A 23,481-nucleotide genomic window follows, 5' to 3' on the forward strand; every position below is an offset into this window, starting at 1 on the left:
CTCACCTCTAAACACTCTATTGGGGGCAGATAAGTGCTATTAACCCAATTCTATTCTGTACATAGAGAAACAGATACAGAAAGATTAAATACAAAATGCCCAAAGTAGCATTGTAAGTTACAAGCAGAAATGTACAGGAAAAGAACCCCAAATATTTATTCCCTGTTCTCGTCTCTAACCTGTGGATCACACTTTCTTCCCTCTCATTAAAATAAGTCGCAATCTGACATTTCCATGAGAAATTTCCATTGTAAGCTTTGAAGACTCCTCTGCTGAGACCTTCTCTGTGGGAAAACTATAAGTAGACGCCTTTTTTGATCAGAGTTTGGGATGCTCAATTCACAGTGGATGTTGGATTTTTGCTTTTCCACCTCCAATTTAAAGTTTTCCTTTTAAGTTGAACATAAAATCAAACTCTCCCTCATTCTTGACCCAGATCTGCAGAAGGTCAAGTAATTATGAATGAAAATGCCATTTTGTTTATACAACTTCTGTTTCATGACAGAGATGGAGTTACGAAATTTTTACTCCTGGCATCTTATTAATACTGTTTCTCTGTAAAGTTCCTCAGGCAACTGCGGAAATAATGACTTAAAACTTCAACAGGGTAATTACTTACAATGTAGGCATTTCTAAGATAGAGTTAGCACAAGATTTGAAAATACTATTTGTTCTGGGCCTTGTCCTTTTTTTAGAAAAAAATGTGAAACATATACAATTACCCAAATTTATTTCAATGACATTTTGGTTTAAACTCAATCAATTCCTAGTACAATAAGGAAAATTGTGTCATTTAATTACAGAATGCAGCCATCCAAAGCAGGTTTTTCACCATTTAATTTTGGAAATGTAAGTCAAATCTTTCCCTGAACAATATTAGCAGAATTAGAATTGGTCAAACTGGGATTTATAGTAAATTTATATTTGCATCAGGTATGCCAGGATGTCCTGATGATTCAAATAAATTAATGTATTGCAGCACTGCACTGCAACTTTCTGGTTCAAGTGCAGTTTTAATCTGAAAAATACTGTGAAAATAACACAATTTTACTCAACAGATTAGAATCTGGCCAGCTGACTCCAGAGGAAAAAAATGTTTATGCTGCTTTTTACTCTTACTAGCCCTGAAGAGCCAATACAGGTAAGAGGGAACAATCTGGTTTCTCATCTAGTTAGTACATCAACAGAATTGTTTTCCCACACCTCTGCAAAGCTATTAAAGACAGTGAGCGTGAGACAGGTGTCACTAAGGGCCTAATTCAGCCTGAGGAACATTTATTACCAGTGAAAATGTTCAAGGTAAAAGAACTCTGTTTCAGTAATGGCCTGTGCCGCTCAAGTAAGGCCAAGCAAACAAAGCAGCCCTAATAAGGGCACCATCGAAGACTCCTAGGGTGGCTTAAAGTAGATGTAGCTGGCGCAGAGACTCCTCTCACTTGTGGTGGGGCCCAAACCATCCCCCAGTAGTGTCCGGAGTAGGGAAGCATTAAGCTGTGTGACAGGGTTGGGCCAGATGTCTACAGAAGAGTGATAGAAGGCAGATATATTAGCCCCAGGTTAAGTAGGTCCCTTTTCCCTGGGTAAGGTAACAAGGAAGGTTCCAGAACAATCAGGAACTTTCTGGAAACAATTAAGGCAGACAGGCTGATTAGAATGCAGCCAATCAAGAAGCTTCTAGAAACAATTAAGGCAGGCTAATCAGGGCACCTGGGTTTAAAAAGGAGCTCACTTCAGTTTGTGGTGCGCATGTGAGGAGGACCTGACAGTGAGAAGGTGTACTGCTGGAGAACTGAGGAGTACAAGCATTAACAGACACCACGAGAAAGGTCCTATGGTGAGGATAAAGAAGGTGTTAGGAGGAGGCCATGGGGAAGTAGCCCAGGGAGTTGCAGCTGTTGCACAGCTGTTCCAGGAGGCACTCTAGACAGCTGCATTGCACAGGGCCCTGGGCTGGAACCCGGAGTAGAGGGTGGGCCTGGGTTCCCCCCAAACCTCCCAACTCCTGCTCAGATACAGGAGGAGTTGACCTGGACTGTGGGTTCACAAAAATGGCCAAACTGAGGGCTGCTGTGAATCTCCAAGGCGAGCAAATCTGCCAATAAGCGCAAGACCCACCAAGGTAGAGGAGGAACTTTGTCACAGGTGGCTTGCAACTACCTTTGCCCCTGTGGGTCCTAAAATGAGCATCTCCAGGCCAGAGCTCAGTTTTGTGTTTGTAGATATAACAATGAGAAAAATGCCATATTTTTTACCTGTAAACTGAGCCATTTTGATTCAAGAACTGATAATGCCACGTTAGAGTAGAAATGTCTGTTAATCTTGGTGCTCATACAAACACTTGAAGAAGCCTACAAAGGAGGCCACTATATGTTGGATATGAACTTTGCTGTATTGTTCTTTGACATCAAGATCACCTTGTGGAGAAGGGACACCTTAGCAAATGGGCAACAATGCAAAAAAAGCTTGCCTAAAGTGTATCCCCACTAACAAGGTGGTCTGCCCCTTTAAGGGCTAAGAGCCCACTCCTCCCATTCAGAGAGAGACTCCCTTTAAGAACAGGTATTTGGGCCAGCAAGAGCGGATTATAAAACCAAGCTGGGACGGGACTGGATGATTTCTATAAAGAGCTGAAAGAACTCTGTTAAAGGGGGAGCTGTGGGAAGCATCCGGTGATAGGAAGACTGTGGAGCAGTGGGGAGAGATGTAAGAAGAAAGGCCTTTAAGCCTCTGCTGCTGATTTTAGTCAGGGCAATACCTTTGTTTGTGTTACTTTTTTAGTTTTGGTTTTTGAAGAATAAACTGTACCTTGAAATAGTCTTTGGGCTTCACATTTAATCCTTCCTGGAGGGGAGACAGGTCAGCAACACACCAACTTAATTCTGAAAGCCTTGAATATTAGACAATAAAGGAGAGGGTGCTCTGGAAATAAACCAAAAGATGGAAGATAGAGGAGAGAAATCTAAACACACAGACAGAGAATACAACTACAGTATATTCCCATGCTAAAATCTAGACATATTGATGATGTTACTCTGGTTCATAACTCTACACTCACTTCATTACAGCAACACGTGAAAACTTTTATTGTATTATTAATAATTTGACAAACTTAAAAAAAAGAAACACCTAAATTTTCCAGGCCCAGGAAAGGAGTGGAAAAGAAAGGTGGTGATGTATTTGGAACCTATGGAGGAGATTCAAACTTTCCCTTTTCCACTTCCTTGGTATGGCCCTGTCTTGGAGATAACGATTCTGGGTGGACAACTGTGGCTGGATGGCCAGATGCTCCTTCTCCTATACAAGGACATAACCTTGATTTGCAGAAGGTTTCAATTTCTCACCACTAATTCTGATGTAAAACAGTTGTTCCTTGTGTGAATTAAGAATTCCTGGTGGCCTTGAAGGTTGATGGATAGCAAGTATCAGACTTTTAGGGTATGTCCACACTGCTGCTTGGAAGTGTAATTCCCAGCTCCAGTAGACATATACACACTAACTTTGCTCAAGCTACTGTGCTAAAACAGGCAGTCTGGCCACAGCAACACAAGTAGCAGCTCAGCTAGCAGCTTGAGTACAATTCTGCCCACCTCTTTGGGTATTTACTCAAGCGCCTAGCCTCAGCCACTGTCTGGGCTGCTGTGAGCACACCACTCTTTTTAGCGTGCTAGCTCCAGGAGAGCTACTGCATATATGTCTACCCAAGCTGGGAATTACACCTCCCAGCTGTTGTGTAGACATACCTTTTTTATGTCTTGCCTGAGTGTAGCAGGGAAATTTTTGTCTAAGGGTAACATTTTAAGGAATTATTAAAAGAAAGTGATTAGTTATAACACCCTATCTACAAAAAAAGTCTTTAGAATGGCAGTGCCGAGCTACTACATGATTACCACCCCCAGTTTGTAATATAGTGAAAAATGGCAGTATCTCAGATGATGCTGTGTGCTGATACCTGGTAAATGTGGACTTTTTGACAACCCCTTTACCCGTCTCTATTTCACTGTCTCCAGCCACTGAATGGGGCCTTTGTCTCTCTCAGTGCAGGATGCCATTTTGGTGATCCTTCTCTGTATAGTAAGTGGCACAATGCTAATAATTTCTAAATAGTAGATGGCATCTCTTCAGGGGTAGTTTTTTTAGTTCATTAGGCAGGGCCTCCTGCTGGGAAGCAAACTGAGAACAAGATAGAGAAAGGCACCACTGAAAATACAAATAAATCAACAAGGTGGCTATTTGGACATCTACACTGTTCTCCAAGCACTACAGGTGAGGGGTACAGGCTTCAGAAGATGCCACCTGTGATAGAAGGGTGCCATGCACTGTGTGCCTCAGTCACCTTTGTCATTCAGGATCTTCTTTTCTATCTTTTTTTCATAGTTATGAGAGCCCTCCCTTTTGGTTTCACGGCTCTAAAAACTTGATTGTTGGAATGGTGAGCCTGAAAGGAGACAAATCACGAGATAACTAAATCTCTCTTATTTTACAGTCCAGTTTTCCCTTTCATTTGTTCCATCCATGGTAGGGACAATACTGGGGCAGGAGTTTTGTAGATTAGACTAGTGTTGTCATTCTTTTTCGTAATCTGTTTTTGAAATTAAATCCCTTGTCTGTCTGGTAGGTAGGACAGGTGGGATTTCTAAAATGCATTTAGAGAATAAGATTTAGAGAATATAGACAACTTTAAAGAGAGCCAGGTAGTAAATTCAGGTTAGCAAAAGATACAATGAAATGGTTATTTTATATAGGAACTACTGCCCTCTACTAGATGGATTTACAACTGATCAGCTGTAGACCATATACCCAGTACTGCTAACCGCGTGGGGTCATTTAGCTTTTGGAATAGATCTAACGTCTATCCCCACTGACACCAAGCAGCCACGGATGTTAATGATCGTTGTGTGTCTAAGAACCTATCAAGTATGCTTAGAACATACTATAGCTTCCTTTAACCGTGTACCAAGTGTCACTTAGCAGAACCACATAGTTTTGTATCTCCAGCTGACAGCTCAGTTAACCAGAAATTGATGTGTTACTGTAATGGAGTTATCAGTGAGACACACCTCCTACATAGCTTCCAGGTCACACTCACTTACACAGTGATAAAGGAGTATGAAATACCATTAATCACAAAACAAGTATACAGTTTATAGTTTGCGAACCTTCAGACAGATACAGCTGATAGCCTTCTAAGGTTTTATGGATGTTTTTAATCCTGTTAAACATGCCAGATAATATCGGGTGGAAAATGCTGTTATAAACATTTTTGAAACATTTTACTACAGATATTCATAGCAAGTATTAGAGCTTGTCTGTTTTGGGGTGATAAAACATTAAGCTGGTAAACATGAAAGTGTTTATTGCAGCTTGTTGGTGTCCCAGCGTCTGCATAACTCCATCCTTAACCCCATTCCAAGGCCCAAGCAAAGATCTGTGAAATGGAAAAACACTTGGAGTGTAAATGTTGGCAGTTGTAAAATCTGTTTGCCTGAGGTTCCTATGAATAACGACAGAGACATTAAATAGGAAACTGGAGGCTTGCATTTAAGCAAGAGTCAAAACCTGACTAAATCCATGGGAAAGCAGACCTTGCAACTCAGGTTAGTCCCCAGTGCCATTTACATAAATTCCTTTCTCGGAATCTTAATTTCTATTAAGAATTAGCTGACCTTACTTCCCAAGGCTGCTGCCCCAGGGTACCATAGCATTACACCACTCTGTGACAGGGAGTGATGGCTACTTTAGGTCTTAAGATGTTGCAGGAGCAGAGTGGAAGAGTTCCTTCTCTCATTAGTACATGCCCTTCTAATGTTTACAGCATATTTCTCCCAGCCAGTCATGGATTATCTAGGGCCCAATGGCCTGCGGCAGCTATCAATCTAGTAATCCATTCTGCTTTTTAATTGGATGGCCAACACCAATCAGATCCAGGTGATCTCCACTGGCATGCTGCAGTTAGAAAGCTGGAGTAAATAATATTTGACATTCACAAGCAATAATATGCTTTAGTGGCCATTTGCAGAAAAAATAAGTGTTCAAAGAAAAGAAAAATGACAGAACTGTGTCATGTGTGCTTGCAGATAAACGGAGACCACAGTATGGGGGAATTGACACAAGTGGTAACTGGTGAGAGAAGGTGGAGGGCTTTCAAAAGGTAGGCTCTTTTTTAAAATAGCAATGCATCCAAAGAAAAACACAAAACAAGTTTTCAGCTACCAGTGGATTTTCCATGTTAGTGTTTGCCACTGCAGGTTAGCTGTGTCATCATGCAAATAGTGCTACCATCAGAGAGAGCAGATGCTTCCTTTAATAAAAATATGATGAATGAAAGGGTGAATTTCTTTGAGTTACATTAGATACACATGGCCTCCGGGCTATGGCATTTACTTTTTTTAAAAGGTCATAAACAAACAAGGAAGTAGGGGGCAATTCTAGAGAGGAGCAACCATTGATAGCATCCTGCCGATGTAGGAGTTCCACTGTGGGGCAGCCACTTCAACCTCCCTTTGATGTTATCTGGTTTTAAAAGATCAGCTCTGCATGAATATTTACATATGCAAAATAGGAATCTAAGGAAGACAAGCTACAGCAAAATATTTCACCATTCAATTAAAAGGCAAATTGTTATTCACTTTCAGCAAGCTTAATCTGTGATCCCTCATCACCCAGATAAGCAAACACTTTTTCAGGTGCTGTGATTTGCTGGCTACTTCCTGCTTTAATTTGGAATCACATTCCTATTTCTGCCACAGCACTTCTTAAAAGTAAGCAATAAAAACTAAGATTCCATTGCTACCTCTATAAGGAAATAACTTCCCTATATGTACTGGACCTCATTCCAGACTGATTCATTGGGGTAAGATTTAGATGAACAGCTACATGTAATGGTATTACATTTGGGCTTGATTGATGCAGATTTTAAAACAAGTTCTAGATAGACAGACAAGATCTGCAGGGATGGTTGTTGCCTGCTAGATTAGAATCTAAAGCATTTTATAATCAAACACTTAAGCCTTGATGAGAAAATTTTATATATATATATATATATATTCTTCTGTAATGAAGAAAATTGATTTTGAAATTCATTTACATTACGACTTTACAATAATCATTTCTTTCTCAGAGCTTTCATCTAGTGGGAATCTCAAAGTACTTTTACAAATTGATTGGGCAAGCATAGGACACACAGCATTTGTTGTTTAAATTTTTTCAGTTTTTTTTTAAATTAACGGTACTGTAGTATTTCCAACACTCGTTTTAAAGCAAAGTTGTGAATACCATAATACTGTTAATTGCTTGCCAATGGAAATTAAAGAATTTAATAGCCAACTGTATGTGCACTTGCAAACTAACACAGTTTATTAGTTAGACCCCTGCACAAAATCACTTTGCTCATCCTTCAAATTTATAGTAATCCTCTTTTTAAAAAATGCTGCAATTGATCAACACTGCTTAGCAACAGCACACAACAGGCAAAGAAGGTTTAGCTGGACTACTCTTTGCTACAATTTATTTTTAGTCTGTTACACTACCTTGGTAAATAGCCAATATTATACAATGTAAACATACTGGAAATCTCAACCCGTCTCAAATTTACCTGACATGATACATCACGATTGTAAATAATGAAGAGGACAAAGTTCTGATCATCAGATTTTTTTTATATTTTATTCCTACAAAAATCATGTAAACATTAGCATCCAAAAAAATCAAAATATGATGCATCAACTGCAAGTTTAAGAATGTGTCAAGAATATTTCAGCAATCCGTAAATTAATATATTCAGCTATTGGTACACATAACTGGATAAAAGCACCTCCTGACCAAGGTATTTAGGTGTAATAGCTGTAAAGTGAACAGAGGCACTCCGTCCCCCTAACCTGATTATAAGACCACACTCCAATCTAATAGACTGCCCACCATTGTTACATATTGATCATTCTATTTTGCAGCTAAAACAGTATAAATCAATTGTTAGGGTAGGAAGTTTAATAATTCTGTTTATTTGAACATATGTAGCAAACACCCCTATAAGAATGAAGAGAATAGAGCATTCCACAAACAGGTTTCTAGAAGAGTAAAATTCTAGCTTCCCTGACTGCAAGATTAGTCCATCAGCACTCTCCATTTCTCAATATTTTGAATTCAGCAACAGAAGCGCCTCTGGCTAGATAGTATGCTCCAGAAAGTATGGATGATGCTGATTGGGTGGGAAAGAAATTAAGATGTAGAGTGAATATTACACTGACCCAAAGTTATCCTTTTGGCTTTGATGGAACGTCCTGGACAGTTTAAATTTTCTCTCAGATTAGAAAGAGCCTGGGAATATAATGCTTTTAACAACTTCTTAACCGCGTGCTATGTTACTTCGAGTCTGTATAAGTAAATATAATCTTTATGCTGCACTCAACATTACATTGCAAGTGCCTTCACAGTATTCCCCCTTCAAAGACCAAGTAAATAAAGATACAGGAGATATTACTTCTAATTTTTCAGGTGACTATATATAAATTAAATGAATTCTGTATGGACAGGTGAAAAAGCAGAGAATTTATTAACTAAATTTCAAAGAATATATATATGGAGGAACATACATTAAAAGAACTGAGCTTGAATAAGTTGCTCTCTCTGCTCCACCATTATTTAATTCTCCAGGATTTTAAGAAAAAAACAAAACAAAAAAAATCATAGATGTGATCACATGGGTTGTCCTGGAAATTCTTGATACTACCAACATCTTATTCTTTGAATTGAATACACTATGGTACAGTCAGAAAATGAACGTGAGAAAATCATCTTATAGTTACAAATATTCTCCATTTTCATGGCTGAAGTAGACTTTCTGGTAATGACAAGAAATTCATTTGGTAGAGTTTGATCTACAAAACTGATTTTTTCCCCAAAGATGAACACAATGCTTGTTTTCACTAAGACTTATTTAAAAAAGGGGGAAGTTATGCCCAACTACAGGACTTGCTGCTGTATTTTCTTCCAGTTGTTTAGGCCAAATCCTGTTCACCTTTGCTATAAGTAGTAAGCTGAACAGGATTTGACATTTAGCTTCAATTTTCTGTACACATGTATGATCAGGTTGTGTTTATTATCAGCAATGCATTGGAGTCAAATCCTAAAACATGATCCTTAGAACAAAATGCCTGGAATAAGAGTTCACTATGAGCATTAACCTCTTATAGTCAGAATCTGAGCAATTCCTGGAACAGACATTTCCTTTAGCTCTAAAGCCACAGGTATAAATGAAGTAAAGGTTCTGAAATGCTATTCCAAGTCTCTTTATCGAGATTTCTTTTTCAATTTGCTCTTCAATGGATTTGGATGGACCAAAAGTACAACAGTTGGGAACTGCAGGGTTAAATCACCTATGCCATAATGTATTAAATTACAAGGAATGGTGATCTTTCCTAATTGAACCATGAGCATAACTGTGAAGATATTTTTACAGAGCGTCTGCACTAATCTTTTTTCAAGTCCCAAATTCCCCACTAGTTCAGCTCCAACAGTACGAGCAGCAGCAGGAGCTTTAATGTAGGCACACCAGTATTTAAGCACCATGTTGTCTAAGCCCACTCAGAGATCTACCAGACATCATGCTGAAAACGTTGGTGGCCAACAGTGCTTTATCTACTCTACAGCTTTCAGTATTACTACCACCTGCGGAGCTTAACTGGTAGCAGCAGCAATAATGAGATTGGACCAAAAAAGCCTACTGGAGAGAAGGCCATACTTTCCACCTTGGGACTAAATTGCAGACTGCTTACCAGAGGCAAAACTTCCACTGAAATCAATAGAGTTTGGCCAGGATACATTCCTGGGATGTTATGCTACAGTTATGTTCCTGAAGCCTTGAAACTCATTCATACTTTTTATTTAATGTACAGCAGCAGCATTCATTTTGGACTCATGGAGATGGTAATAGCACAATTTCTACACTACTTCACGTGACATACCTCCACTGGTATCTCTTCCATACTTCAAATGGCACGCGCGCACACAGCTCCCACCAACAGTTGCTGTTTTAATGTTTTCTTTTTTGTAGGATGGAAAGATTTCTTGCCCACTGATGCCTAAGTAATTATCATATCCTCGTTTCATTTCTATTGTGTGCACATTTATACACATCTACATGTGTATATCTGTATATATTCTAGGTAGGGGATCATTGATATGCTGTTGTAAATCTAACAAATAACTGAATTCCAGCAATATTACAAATCACTGCAGCAAACTGAGTAATTTTAGATTCATCAGAATGTTTAAGAACTTGTTCACCGTTTTTATATAATACTTAGGACCTACTACAAATTTTTAAGAATGTAAGTAAACAATGTGAAATTGTTCCCTCTGCTTCCTCTAGTTTTAATGTTTTCTCTCTTTTTTCCTTATAACTCAGCCCCTCTTTTCCCTTTCCCAGTCTAACTTCCTGTTCTTCTCTCCTCAGAGTGCCAACACCAGAAGAGTAGTTGTGGGTGCTGCTTTAATTTTTGCTTCCCCAGAATCCTTGCAGTTTTTAAACTTTTACTTTTTATTTAAAACATATTTAAAATTGTGAAGTTTTAAAGCTGCAGAAATTAATAAATGAAAATTAAAGGCAAAAGTACCATGGCAGTTCCAGGGATGGACTGGAACTGTTAGAATTTCCAATGAAATGGATAATTACAGGCTTTCCTAACATCACGCCCATGAGTTACATGGCTGTGGGTTTACTAGTAATGATTTTATGTTGGAAATCTGTATATTTTATAGGTGCTCTTAAAGAGAGAGTTTTCACATAAACTGGTATTTGTTGATTCCAAAGGGTAACAAATATAGACCAAAATCTGCCGATGAACAAGACGACATGCAAATAGGATTTACAAAACAAACCCTTTATATATGTGGATGGATGGGCTTTATGTTGTATAAACAGAAAATCTCACCTCTGAAAGTTTGGTTTTAGGTTAGGAGAGTTTATAGGATTACAAATGCAGTATTATATACATTGATATTAAGTTAAGCCAGTCCATATATTATACCCAGCAATTCAATATATTAGGAGAGGAAAAAAATCCTCCTCATAAATTTTTATTTTAGTCATCAAAGCCCAATCCTTTCTCATCTTCATCGGTGGAATCTGCATAGGATTCAAGGGTATTATATAGGAAAGGGTAAAGCTTCACATCTGGTCCTGGAGTAGAACAGCTTCTGCATTCTTCATTATAATATCTGAGCAACAGCCTGTAAACATCCCCTTGAAAATGAAAAGAAATAAAATTAATAAAGTAATTCTAAAATTACTGCATCATACTATAAGTATGAATATATTCACAATCAACAACTGTGTACAGGCCAGAGGATCTGCATTTACATGGATTTCAGTGGCAAGGAACATTGTTTAGGGGAAGCGAAGGGGCAGCAGCTCTTATTTCAGTGTGTAGGCTGGAAATGCAGACCAAGAGGGACTGTGTCAATCTGTGGTTTGCTAGCTAGTTGAAAACAAGGCTTTGGGTCCCACTCGACTTCTCAGTTCCTTGCACAAAATCCATTGCTTACACAACTGATTGCAAAAAAACTACCTGAACTCTGTGCTAGGAGTGTCACAGTAACTGTATGTATATACACTGAAGTCTGAATGACTTCAAATCCAGCTACTTAGGTGCATCAGGGCTTGTAGCATAGGGCTCATAATACCATACCAGAATAGTACGAGGAACAAAAATGTGGGTCCTATTTTTTTTTAAAGACAGAAAAGCATTTCAAATTCTATTTAGAGCTCTGGCAGGCCTTCAGTTACCATAAACTAACTAATATGATGGCACGTTTATTATCTACCACTTTTTCAGGAATAGCTTCTTGCATAGATCTGTAATGCTGAGGTTTTCTTCACTTAAATTCAGCACTTTTATGATCCTAGTGTCTACATTTCTTATTGTTCAACTTTCACACTGGAGAGGGATTTATTCCTCTTTATATTTCACAGTGGAGAGAGATTGTTTTATGCTTACCAACAGTTTGGCCCTTCTCAGTGAGAAAGGTGTGCATGTTGTAAATATCCCTCATCAGCTCAGCATCTCCAAAGGTAAAATAAACCACATCTCGCCCAGCCTCCGCAGCTGCAAGGATTTGTATTAAGGCTGCAGCAAAAAATAAATACATAAATAAATAAATACATAAATAATTTTTTTTAAAAAGGGAGAGAGAACACAGGTAAATATAGAATAAGACAATTTATTATAGAAGTAGAGTAATTTGTGGTCTAAATTTAAGGTTGGGAGCTTTCACAACTAATAATCACACCACATGGTATTCTTCATCTGGAGATCTTAAAGCCCACTTTTTGAAAAACTGCAAGTATCATTCCACTTAAAACAAAAAACAACCAGAAACTGAAGCTCAGAGCAGTTAAGTACACAATAGGCCAGATTCTGTCCTCTTACATCAAGTTGTATCTTGATTTTCAAGTAGTTCCCTTGAAGTAAATGGGTCTATTCAAGTAGGACTCAATTATAAACTGGCGAATGTTCCTGCACTGTGGATTAAGAGAGCATCCCCCGCTCCCTTGTGTGAGCTGTCTGCGTTGTGGGTCACAAAGCCAGATAAGTGCAGAGCAACAACCATTGAGAAAATATGCCCTCTTCCATTCAGGTGGGCAGGGAGTGGATGGAGCCTTCGCTCCTCACCCAACATAAAACCTGGCACATCCGAGTGTAAACTATGCCAGGAAAAGGGTTAGTATAGATTCCTTCCCCCAAGAACACGGGGGAAGCAGGGATCAAATGTGAATCCCTCAGCCAGTGCAGATACACACTGTCCTTTACTCAATGCAGATTGCCAATCTAGCCTAGTAAACTACTGCTCAGCATGAATAAAGGGGGCTTATGTGACCCCTAGAGAGTCAGTGGGAGAGCATGGAATATAACCCAAGTTTCCGAAGTCCCAGTTTTATATTTTACCCACTGGATGACGCTGCCTCCACTGCTCTGACACAGGCTCCCTCTATGAGCTTGGGTATGTTATACTACTTAGTCTCCCTGTCTCCGTTTTTTTCATATGGAAAATAGGGAGACTACTTTCTTCCGAAGAGTAAAATGTGTAAGTATTCATGTTAAGGAACCATACTTAGCAAGTAGCGTGATAGGCACTTTATGTATTATTTAATCACGTTTAGCTCAATCAGCCTTACAATGTTCCAAACGATGGATCTCTATCAACTGCTGAATCTATGGAGGGTTACCATTATTTCTCGTCTCTAGAGATATACTTGTCTGAATGCTAATCTTTCCATTCACAATGTCCGTCAGGGATATTATCTACTCTATACTCACCAGGTAGAAGGTGGTGAAGAATTTTATTTTAAACAAAAATATGACATAGGGAATTGTCCTTGCAGTCACACCTGACAGGGCAAAGCACACTAGTAAGGTGTTCATTGTTCAGCTAGGAGGACAAATTTAACATACTATGCTCTTTAATCAAAGGGCCCTTTTAAACCCAGAACTAAATTATTCATTACACTCATCACATACACAATCAATCTCAATTTGGGGATGATATTTTAATTAAAATATTGAACCAGCAGCCTGTGGATTTGGTAACACTTCAGTAGTTCTGTTTTATAAAGGGCCTAATGAACTAACCTGCATAGGAGAACTGAATCTAATGAATCTTCACATTTAGGCCAAATGAACTATGCAAATGCGCATTGCACTAGGAGCATGAGAAGGTACTCTGCAAATTGCTTTCCACCCGAGTTTTTACTTTTAATTGCTAAAAGTCTGTAAATTTGGCACTCATGAAAGCGAGGAACAAACAGCAGTGGCTTCAGTCAGACTTCCCGCCATACAACCCTTCCCTTTCCCTTCCCTCACCTCTATTAGGGCCTAGTCCAATGTCCTTTGAAGCTAATGGAAAAAACCTCCCTTTGGTTTCTCACTTTAGTTTTTTGAACAGATTTTTTCAGGTTAGAGAAGTTTTTATAAAAACAGTGATCTAGGTAGTTGAGAAGTACCTTGTCTCTCATGTAATCACAAATAACATACCCCATTAAAATACATTTTCGTAACACTATGACGATACTGAACATTTAGCATTTATTTTAGTTATCTCAGACCTTGCTCCTCCCTTTTAACTTGAACATACCGGAAAACAGGGTAAATATTTTAAAACAATCAGGAAAGAATTCCTTTCTGTACAAGAAGCATCACTTCAGATTATTCCCCCCAAATTAGCACAATGGAACCATGAATCCTAAGTGGAACCTTTTGGCAGTACTGCAATATAGGATTATGATATACTATTCGATTTTTCTAAAGAAAAAACTAAGTTGGCCTGGATAAAGTGTTCCAGTAGGAATCTACAGAATTAAGGGCAGATATACTTCATGGAACTATAGAAAAGACTGTAGAGGCCAAACAGCTCTAGTGCAAAGAAATTTAGAGGACATGGGAACAACACTGATGACTATGGCTGTTAGACTGTAGTAAGTCAGAGATCCACAGGATAATTGTATGCATATCCTTAACCTTTTCCAGTACATACATACAGTGCAATTCAGAAAACAAACAAACAAAGCCCACTTCACAATACTAAAGCAGAATTTTTTGAAGGAGACAAAAAAGGGGCATTTCTATAAACAGCCAATTCTGTGGTGACTTTAAATCCGTTATAGCCTCACCTCAGGCTGATAACATTTGATACAAAGTAGAAATTAATCCAAATCAAAACCTTGCCTCCAAGCACCCCAATCTTTGGGAAGGTTTATGGATGTGGATCCAAACTTTGTAGCTCAGTTGTATCTCTAGCTGATAGACAGACAGACATTACCACATGTGTGTACACAGCCAGATAAACTCACCTTTTAAATATTCAAAATATCTATGCTCATAGCTTAAGATCATTGAAAACAGTCACAAACAAGCTGAAATCTACTTCAAAAAGTCTTATTTAGCCAACATAGCATTCCTCTATTTATAATCAGGAATAATTTTCTTTCTTTATACTGCAGTTTGTTGCGTTCTCAGGTCATTCACTGTGACCTTGATTCAGACTGTATTTTCAATACAATAGCTTTTCTTTAATGCGTGACACACAATCATGCTGGAGTGTGATTAAGGCTTCTAGAACAAATGTACTTTTTAAAAAAAAAATATATAAAATAACCAAGTTCTCCTGAAACATCTGCAGAATCTAGGGTGACCAGACAGCAAGTGTGAAAAATCAGGACAAGGGGTGGGGGGTAATAGGACCCTATATAAGAAAAAGACCCAAAAATTGGGACTGTCCCTATAAAATTGGGACGTCTGGTCACCCTAGCAGAATCTCTTGGTAGAACATTTGGAGATGAAGACTATTTTGCTTTTTTAATCTGTGAAAATGAATTCATATCTCAAACTTGAATCTTTGCATTTCTGAACACAAATAAAAACACTGGTCAACACCATACTAAAAAGGGTTATAAAAATACATATACAAAATATAGCCCCAAATGTCATATCAGTACACAAATTCTTCATTTCTAAAGTTGCTTTCTCACTGCCATATATTGTCAGATTTAAGACAGCCTGTAAAATCTATAATATCAGTTTCTTTTAGTTCATGAAAACTACAGATGACATTGATAATCTTACATGTATGTAATTCCTTCCATCACAAAGGATCCTAAAGCTCTTTACAAACTTTACCCGATAGACTTTTCTCCACCACTAAAAACTGAGCTACTACTGGGATGAAACCATTCCCAAATTTCATAGTGCAAACAATGGTATATAACATTTGAGGACAAGCGGAGAAAATATCTTTTGCACTTGAAATCATATAGGGAATTTGCCCAGGCAGAACGTAATAAGTAGTTTGAATTTGGCCAGGAATTACCACTTCAATTCTCAGGAAGAGAATCATGGGATTTTAAATGATCAGAAGTTGGTCAAGTTCTTAGTTTTGCCCCATGTTTTATTCAAAAAGGCTGTTTTAACCCTTCAAGTATCGTATCAGCACTGACTCAGGAAAAAAAAAGTCACATGCTGAATCATAATACCTCTTGTGCAGCACCTAGCTGTTCCCTAATTCTACCAACCAAGTACTGACACAGCCAAACCCCGGTTAGAGCCTGATCCGAATCTAGTTGACGTCTTTCCACCAATTTCAGTGGATCAGCCCCAAAGTTTAGAATATCTGATGGAAGCACAGCATAAGGTTAGAGCAGTGGTTCTTAAACTGTGGGTCAGGACCCCAAAGTGGGTCACGACCCCCTTTGAATGGGGTCATCAGTGCTGTCTTAGACTTGCTGTGGCCCAGGGCTGAGGCCCGAGCCCCACTACCCAGGGCCGAAGCCAAAGCCCGAGGGCTTCAGCCCTCGGTGGCAGGACTCAGGTTGCAGGGCCCCTGCATGGGGCTGAAACCCTTGAGCTTCAGCTTTGCCCCCCACACCCAGAGTGGTGGGCTCAGGCTTTGCCCACACCCCCTGGGCAGTGGGGCTTAGGCGGGCTCAGGTTTCAGTCCCCGCGCTCCTGGGGTGGTGAAGTAATTTTTGTTGTCAGAAGGGGGTCGTGGTGCAATGAAGTATGAGAACCCTTGGGTTAGAGGATACATTTGTATATTCTGATCTGTATTCTCAACACAGTAACTGCAGCAAAACCTGCTTTCAAGTGGTACTAAATTGAGAATTTCAGCTCTGAAAAATCATAGATAGATACAGAAAGTAAGGCAAATTCCACCAATAGGTAGAGAAAGAGGCTAGTTTTTTCTTGCCAGACTAGAGATAATTATAGCACTTGGCTTTCTGGAGATCAGGTTATAAACATTTTCTAACATCAATAGGCCACAACATTAGTGAACAAAAGCCAAATAAAATTAAACTTCTGTTCATATATTGTAACTGAAAAAAAAGCTTATTTATGCTTCATAACATAATTTATATTTCTTTAAACAAACACACTTATAATTATGCCATGCCCTTATACGCTCACTCTCTCTGAGGTCCTCCTTTAATTTTCATCTACTCAACACTGATTTTTAAGGAAATGCCTCTCTCCTCAACAAATCTGCCGGGACAGTCCTACTGGTCACCCCCAGACTGGACCTCTGCGTGAAAGGTATTTTCAGTGTAGGACCATCAATGTAAAGTTCATGTCCACTGTTGGTGCAATCGTACCTTAGTCAAGTGATCATTATTTCTAGCAGAAACCCATACATTTTAGGATTACACTGGAATATTGCATTTCAGACTAAGGAGCTCTTATGCAAATTAAAACATTTATTAAAACTCCCTAACTTGAACTGTCCATCAAATATGATCACAGATTGCAGCAGATGTGGCTCTTTGTATTGATGGCCTGAACTTGGTAATCTATTTTATTTAATGGAAAACAAAAAACAGTTGTCACGAAATCAATGAGCACAGAGTGAAAAATAGGCTCTCGCTGAGTGTAACACATTTGGAAAGAAAACTAATGAAGCTGGCAGCCTGAAGATCATGATGCTTACATTTAGTTTCTAACATAACCACCTAAAATATTCACTAGGTCATAGTTATAAAACTAACTTTTGAAAATATTTTTTCACCCCAAACACCTGACAATAAGCAGCAAAATATTGCAGTTTCTGTTTAGATTTAAATTATATTAAAATTATAACTATGCAGAACTAGATTTGGGGATCTACTAATCCAGAAACCAAACGAGTGCTTGATTTGCAGGTACCCACAAAGTGGGAAGCAGTCCCAAATTAATCCAGGACTTTGGGGTCTGCTGTAGGTTGAATGCCTTGATTAAGGACAGGGCAAGAGAAATTGAGGGATTTGGTTGCAAGGAAGGTCTCAAGAATACACTTTGCCTTTTAGGAAAGCAGAGATCAAGAGGCATTTACAGAGGCTTCAAAGGAAGCTATGTTTCCTGTCCTTTCCTGACGATGATGTCAAGTATGTTGCACAGGCAATTGGTGCCCTCAAAGTGGTAGGGGAGAAAATGGGGCATGTAGCAAAGCGAGACTCCCCGGCACAGTGCTCCTGCCGGTGATCCTGGGAATTAGCTCGATTCCAGGCCTCCTCCTGGCCAGTGGCTCACCTGCCGCTGGCCCTGGGTCCCTCCCAGGGAAATCCCCAACCCTCTAAACCCCAACTTGCCTCAGTGGCTACTGCCAGTCATCATCTAGCCCCCGCTCACTGGGGCAGACTGCAGTCAGTAAACCACTCATCACTGGCAAGCGGGTTGGACCAGCTGCCTCTGCCTAACCCCGGGGCCACGCCTCTGCAGCCCCGTACCTCTGTAGGCCTTGCACAAAGCTGCAGCCTGGGGAGTTACCTGGCTGGAGCTCCCCAGCTCCTCTTGCCTTTCCCCAGCACTACTCTACCTCAGGTACCAGTGTGGGCAGCTAGGTCTTTCTCTCTCCACTGTTAGAGAGAGACTGCCCTGCCTTCTGGCCCTGAAGCTCTTTTATAGGGCCCAGCCTGGCCCTGATTGGCTGCCTTCCAGTCTTTTCCTATTGGCTTCCTGGGGCAGCTCTTTCCCAAGGATGGTTTTAACCCCTTCAGGGCTGGAGCAGGGTGACCGCCCCGCTACAGGGCATGAGCTCTCCTATAATGCAACTCATTCTTATCAGCCAACAATCTCCAATACAGTAACTTCCCACTTAACGTCCTCTCGCTTAACATTGTTTCGATCTTACATCCCTGTTCCATTACAGAACATGCTCCACTTAAAGTTGTGCAATGCTCCGCTATAACGACATTTTGCTGCCTGCTTTGTCCACACCTGGCAGCCCCCTATCAGCTCCCCTAAGCCCCACTCCCCCAGTGCCTCCCACCCACCGGCAGACCCTGTAGATCAGCCTCCTTCCCCCTGCCTCCTGCCCGTGGCAATCAGCTTGTTTGCAGCATTGAGGAGGCAGAAAGGAGGAGTGAGGAGGCAGTGTGCGGAGTAAAGGGGGAGGAGACGGAGGGGGAGAAGAGGCGGGTTAAGGGTGGGTACTTGGGGGAAGGGTTGGAGTGGGTTGAGCCCCCCACCCCTGGTGCTTGCACAGTAGGGGAAGCTGCTGCTGAGCAACGTGCTTCTCCTAGCTTATGGCACCTTCAGCGTCCTTGCCTGCCTCACTGGCTGCAGTGCCAGTGGGCTGTGCCTGTGTGGGGTAAGGCGGGGGCACCTCCCATTGCTTCATACGTAATAATGATGTTCCCATTGCTTCATACTCAGCAGTGATGATTGTAATATTAAATTGTTTCTTTAAAATTGTTTAAAACTTATACCTGTATTAAACTGCTTGTTTAAAATGTATATAATGCCTTTTGTCTGGCAAAAAAAAATTTCCGTGGAACCTAACCCCCTCTCCCCGCCATTTACATTAATTCTTATGGGGAAATTGGATTCGCTTAACATCGTTTCGCTTAAAGTTGCATTTTTCAGGAACATAACTACAACGTTAAGTGAGGAGTTACTGTATTATACTTAACATTTTACATCTTTGGAGTGCTAGACAGATATTAACCCTTGCGTGGGGTAGATGGGCAGGTATCAACCCTGTTTTGCTCTGATTAGGAGTCTGCTTAAGGCAGTGGCCACTAATGATTTTTCTGTAAAAATCAGTGCAAACATACATTGGATAAACAAGAAAAGAATGAGAATAACTTGTAACAGATTAAAGAAACTGAGGGCGAGGCAAACTGTGGCAGCAAACTGTGCTTGCAAATAATTGCAGGCACTATTTTGCAACCAAAATGATTTGCTCCTGCATTTTAGGTAATTTAGGTATCTGAGGATTTGTGAGTAGAATTAGGTAATTAAGACAGTTTTGTGGGCCCATAAATAAAGGTCCACTTAAGATCGGGCTCAAAGTTTGGCCCAGAGAGGTTTGGCCCAAAGCCACAGAGTGTGCCAGTGACAGCAACGATTTAAAACTCAAATTCTTGACTCCCATTCCCATGCTCATTCCATTTGACCTTGCCTGTCAAAACAGAATTACAGCCTCCTCCCACTATAATGTGCAAAATACATGAATTTAAGAACAAGCATGTTCCTTTTTGGATTAGTATTACAGATGGTTTTAGTACTACTCCAGCCCTTGGCCAGCAGTTTGCTATGAAAACTCATTTCAATTTTCGGGACTTTTAAAGAGGGAGGAATACAAACTTATTTCCTTCTCAACCAAAGTCTCCAAGCACCTAAAATAGAAAGCTTACTCCAACTTGACATTTGATTTGATTCATTCTGTCCTTAAAACACTGCTATTATTTACCTTTCAATCTGGAATCCCCACCGAAGGCACCACATCCCCAGTTTCCTGTGGCTACTGCTGAAAGATGCTGAGGGGGAACAGCTGGTCGAGCAAAGCCACAGTATGCCTGCAATCAGACAAAAAGTGTATCAGCAGAGGAGGTTTTTGACAGTAGTTCTGCTGTTATATTCTTAAGCTTAGTGTTAGATAACAGTAATCAACATTTTTATTCTACTGTTTTCTGGTAAACTAAAATTCAATATAGCTTCAGGCTGGCTTAAAAGTGAAAGTTCACACACTAGTTTGTTGGCAAATGAGCAATGATAGGCAATGGAAACATTTAAAGTGAAAATCAGATAGGAAAACAAAATCCTAGTTATTTCCCCAGGACTAATGAGGAGCAGGGAATCCCTCATGCCCTAGGTAGAATTCCAAGAATACCTGTAAAACAATGTCTTTCATTCCATAAAACCCTAAGGCACTTTACATATTTAAACGTAATGTGTATTCTATATCGAGTGAAAGCTCACTTGGTCCACTTGAAACCTTTCCAGTGAAATAGCTACACTATGCTAAAGTTGAGCAAAGAAAGAGGATACTTGTAGTCAGTTGAAACTTGAGAGCGTATTTAGGTAAATAGGAATTTCTTAAACGGAATGTGGCTGAGACCCTGGGATTAACCCTACTTGTATGGAAAATGCCATGGTCTCTTTAAATTACCATACTGGTCAGGCCCTAGTTTTTGTGTCTCATCTGAAAGCAGTACAGTACTAGGACACATCATGCTGGGGCTTCAGTTCAGTATCTACTCAGAGGGAAGAGTACTACCTCCCAAACCACATTATGCAGGTTGCTTAGAGGGCTTCCATCCAAGCACAGGTATTTATAGTTTTTCTGCATAATCCCCTTTACCCTATGCAACTCCTGCTGCCCTAGGCCCTGCATAACTGTCACCTTTCAAGGATAAGGAACAGGTTTCAGAGTAACAGCCGTGTTAGTCTGTATTCGCAAAAAGAAAAGGAGGACTTGTGGCACCTTAGAGACTAACCAATTTATTTGAGCATGAGCTTTCGTGAGCTACAGCTCACTTCATTTCTGGCTTTCACAAAACTAAAGGTTAGATTAGCTATAGGTTTAAAATGGTATATCTTTTCTTACTGTGCCTCTCTCATATACCAATACTATAAAGTTAATAAAATTCTGTCCTTTTTATATTTTTAAGGTTTTTGTTTAGGTCTTTTGACCACCCAATTGTTTCTCATAAAGGTGTAAAATCTCTTCTCACCAGTTAAGCAATCAGAATTGACAGAGAGCATGACCCAGAAAGGACCAACTTGTGATTTACCAGCTATCATAGCAAAGACAAAAGAAACTCATCTGAGCCAAGTAAACAGAATTACCTTACAAGAAAAGGAGACAAATTTCCAGCACTAAATGAAATGTAATGAAGCATTTTTGTGATTGCTTGTGAAGTGAAAACTTGAAAGGCCTATCACTGATCCACACATGAAATATTATGAGACCATTACAGTAGGTTAAACCACTATGTAACAGCAGGACAAATCTGTCCCATGTTCTTTAAAGCCTTGAAACTGAGAATAAAATACACAAAGCCATCTTAAAATACAGGTCTTATATAATATTAAGTGAGGGAAGGAGGAGGAAAACCTGACATAGTCACTCACAAATCTTGAATAAAGAAAGATGCTTCTACAAAAGACCCAGGGGGGGCAAAAGGGCAAATCTCTCCTTGAAATGTTTACAAAGGTATAAAAATTTATTGAACGCACTGTCTGGTACGGATTAGTAAACTCGGTTTTTTTTGTCCCCATGTAGTCTGTAAATTCTGACAGATATTAGTTATGATTTGGCAGTACACCATTATTCAAAGTTTAAAACAGAGAGCTTACACAATGGTTCACAAATTACCTGTTCTATCAGATGCATGTGGCTTTTTAAAATCTCTCTCAAGTCAGAAATATTGGTGTGCTCAATGACTGGAGCAGGTTTGTGAAAAATGACAGCACCTAGCAAACCATTACACAGCTGTGTGGAAAATAAGCCTCCCCAGATGAAAGAACTGGATCTGTATTGGAACAAGACAGCCATTTTGTTTCTGTGTTTGTTTATTTGCAGGAAGGAGTGGGACATGTATTTTCTTCGTGTACTTCAAAAATACATGGAGACCATGGAAACTGCCTTTATATCCTCTCACTGTCCTATTTAAACAACAGATAGAAGAGCTCCAGAACTAGCAAGCTGAGTGCCCGGAGTACCTCTCTGCTCCACAATGACCCTTATAGCCAATATAAGGGTGGAACTGTCTTCGTCATAAAATATCTCAAATTTCTAAACAGTGATAAGTGATGCTCTACTGGAAATTAAAAAGAGCAAGTTGCATCTTGATAATTAATCTATAAAGTATCACCAGGGATAGAATATTATTAACTAGCACTATTCTCAAGGGAATCATGATGATAATACAGTAGCCCTGTGGACTATCTTACTATTACATTTCTTACATTGTGTATTTGCAAATCTTAATATTGAAATCAGGCACAATGGATGCCTTAGAATTCTAAACAGCTGATCTCGGACAACATTCATCAGTTTTTTTTAGGGATGGGTTAAACCAGGTATACAGCCAGTTATAAAACCAAAGAATTATAGTTATCTTAACTTTGATTAAAAAATAATATATTTGCTTCATAGTTTGTGGCTAATAAGCAGAAAAAGAACCTAATCAGCAAATAAAGGAAGCCTATGAGAATAATTAGTAGTAGTAGTTATAGTGTAGGACGGATGCATGGTTAAAAAAACTAATAAAAAGCTGCAGTAGCAAGACAAAGGAAAACGGTCTTAAAACCTTTTCTCTTCAAAAGAAACAAGCACAAACCTTCCCACTGTTCTGCTGGTAAACAAGGAGATGGGAGTGGACAAGAAAGGAAGGATAAAAGCAAGGATAAATTGCTTCAAACTGGGTTTTTGCTACAGCTAGCAAGTTAGCTGATGGGTATAAAGAGAGCCATGAATCTGAACGTTCTTTGTTAGACCCTACCTGATTATTCTGGAGCACACCAGGATGAGACTGTTTTCCGTGGGTCTGACCTGTTTTTAAATATACTGATCACATGCTTATGAATAATTTGTTACTGTATTGGGTGTAGTGACTGGTTATCTTTGGGCTGTTAGGCATGTTTTGAGCAATTGTATAAATACCATTTGTCCTTTGGACTTAATAAAGAAATTTATGGTTGAATTAGTGTTTGGTGATCTCCCATATTAATATTA

At 39.5% G+C, this 23,481-nt stretch overlaps 1 protein-coding gene and 1 long non-coding RNA gene across 9 annotated transcripts in view; one reads left to right on the top strand and one right to left on the bottom strand.

Annotated features, from left to right (window-relative positions):
• The window catches only part of LOC144930744 (uncharacterized), a 44,952-nt gene extending 21,519 nt beyond the window's left edge, over positions 1-23,433 (top strand). Inside the window, exons 2-3 of the long non-coding RNA XR_013636071.1 lie at positions 1,059-1,141; positions 22,327-23,433. This is a non-coding gene — a long non-coding RNA (uncharacterized LOC144930744). The remainder of the gene's footprint in view (positions 1-1,058; positions 1,142-22,326) is intronic.
• The window catches only part of PARG (poly(ADP-ribose) glycohydrolase), a 126,946-nt gene continuing 111,099 nt past the window's right edge, over positions 7,635-23,481 (bottom strand). For all 8 annotated transcript variants that reach the window (XM_073353306.2, XM_073353303.2, XM_073353305.2 and 5 more), the window contains 3 exons: positions 20,212-20,317; positions 11,994-12,122; positions 7,635-11,239 (listed from right to left, as the gene is read on the bottom strand). In XM_073353306.2, the coding sequence (XP_073209407.1) occupies positions 11,079-11,239; positions 11,994-12,122; positions 20,212-20,317 (396 nt within the window). In that variant the 3' untranslated portion in view covers positions 7,635-11,078. The remainder of the gene's footprint in view (positions 11,240-11,993; positions 12,123-20,211; positions 20,318-23,481) is intronic.

This window comes from Lepidochelys kempii, chromosome 7 (assembly GCF_965140285.1).
Source record: "Lepidochelys kempii isolate rLepKem1 chromosome 7, rLepKem1.hap1, whole genome shotgun sequence".
In the NCBI taxonomy this organism is placed as follows: domain Eukaryota; kingdom Metazoa; phylum Chordata; order Testudines; family Cheloniidae; genus Lepidochelys; species Lepidochelys kempii.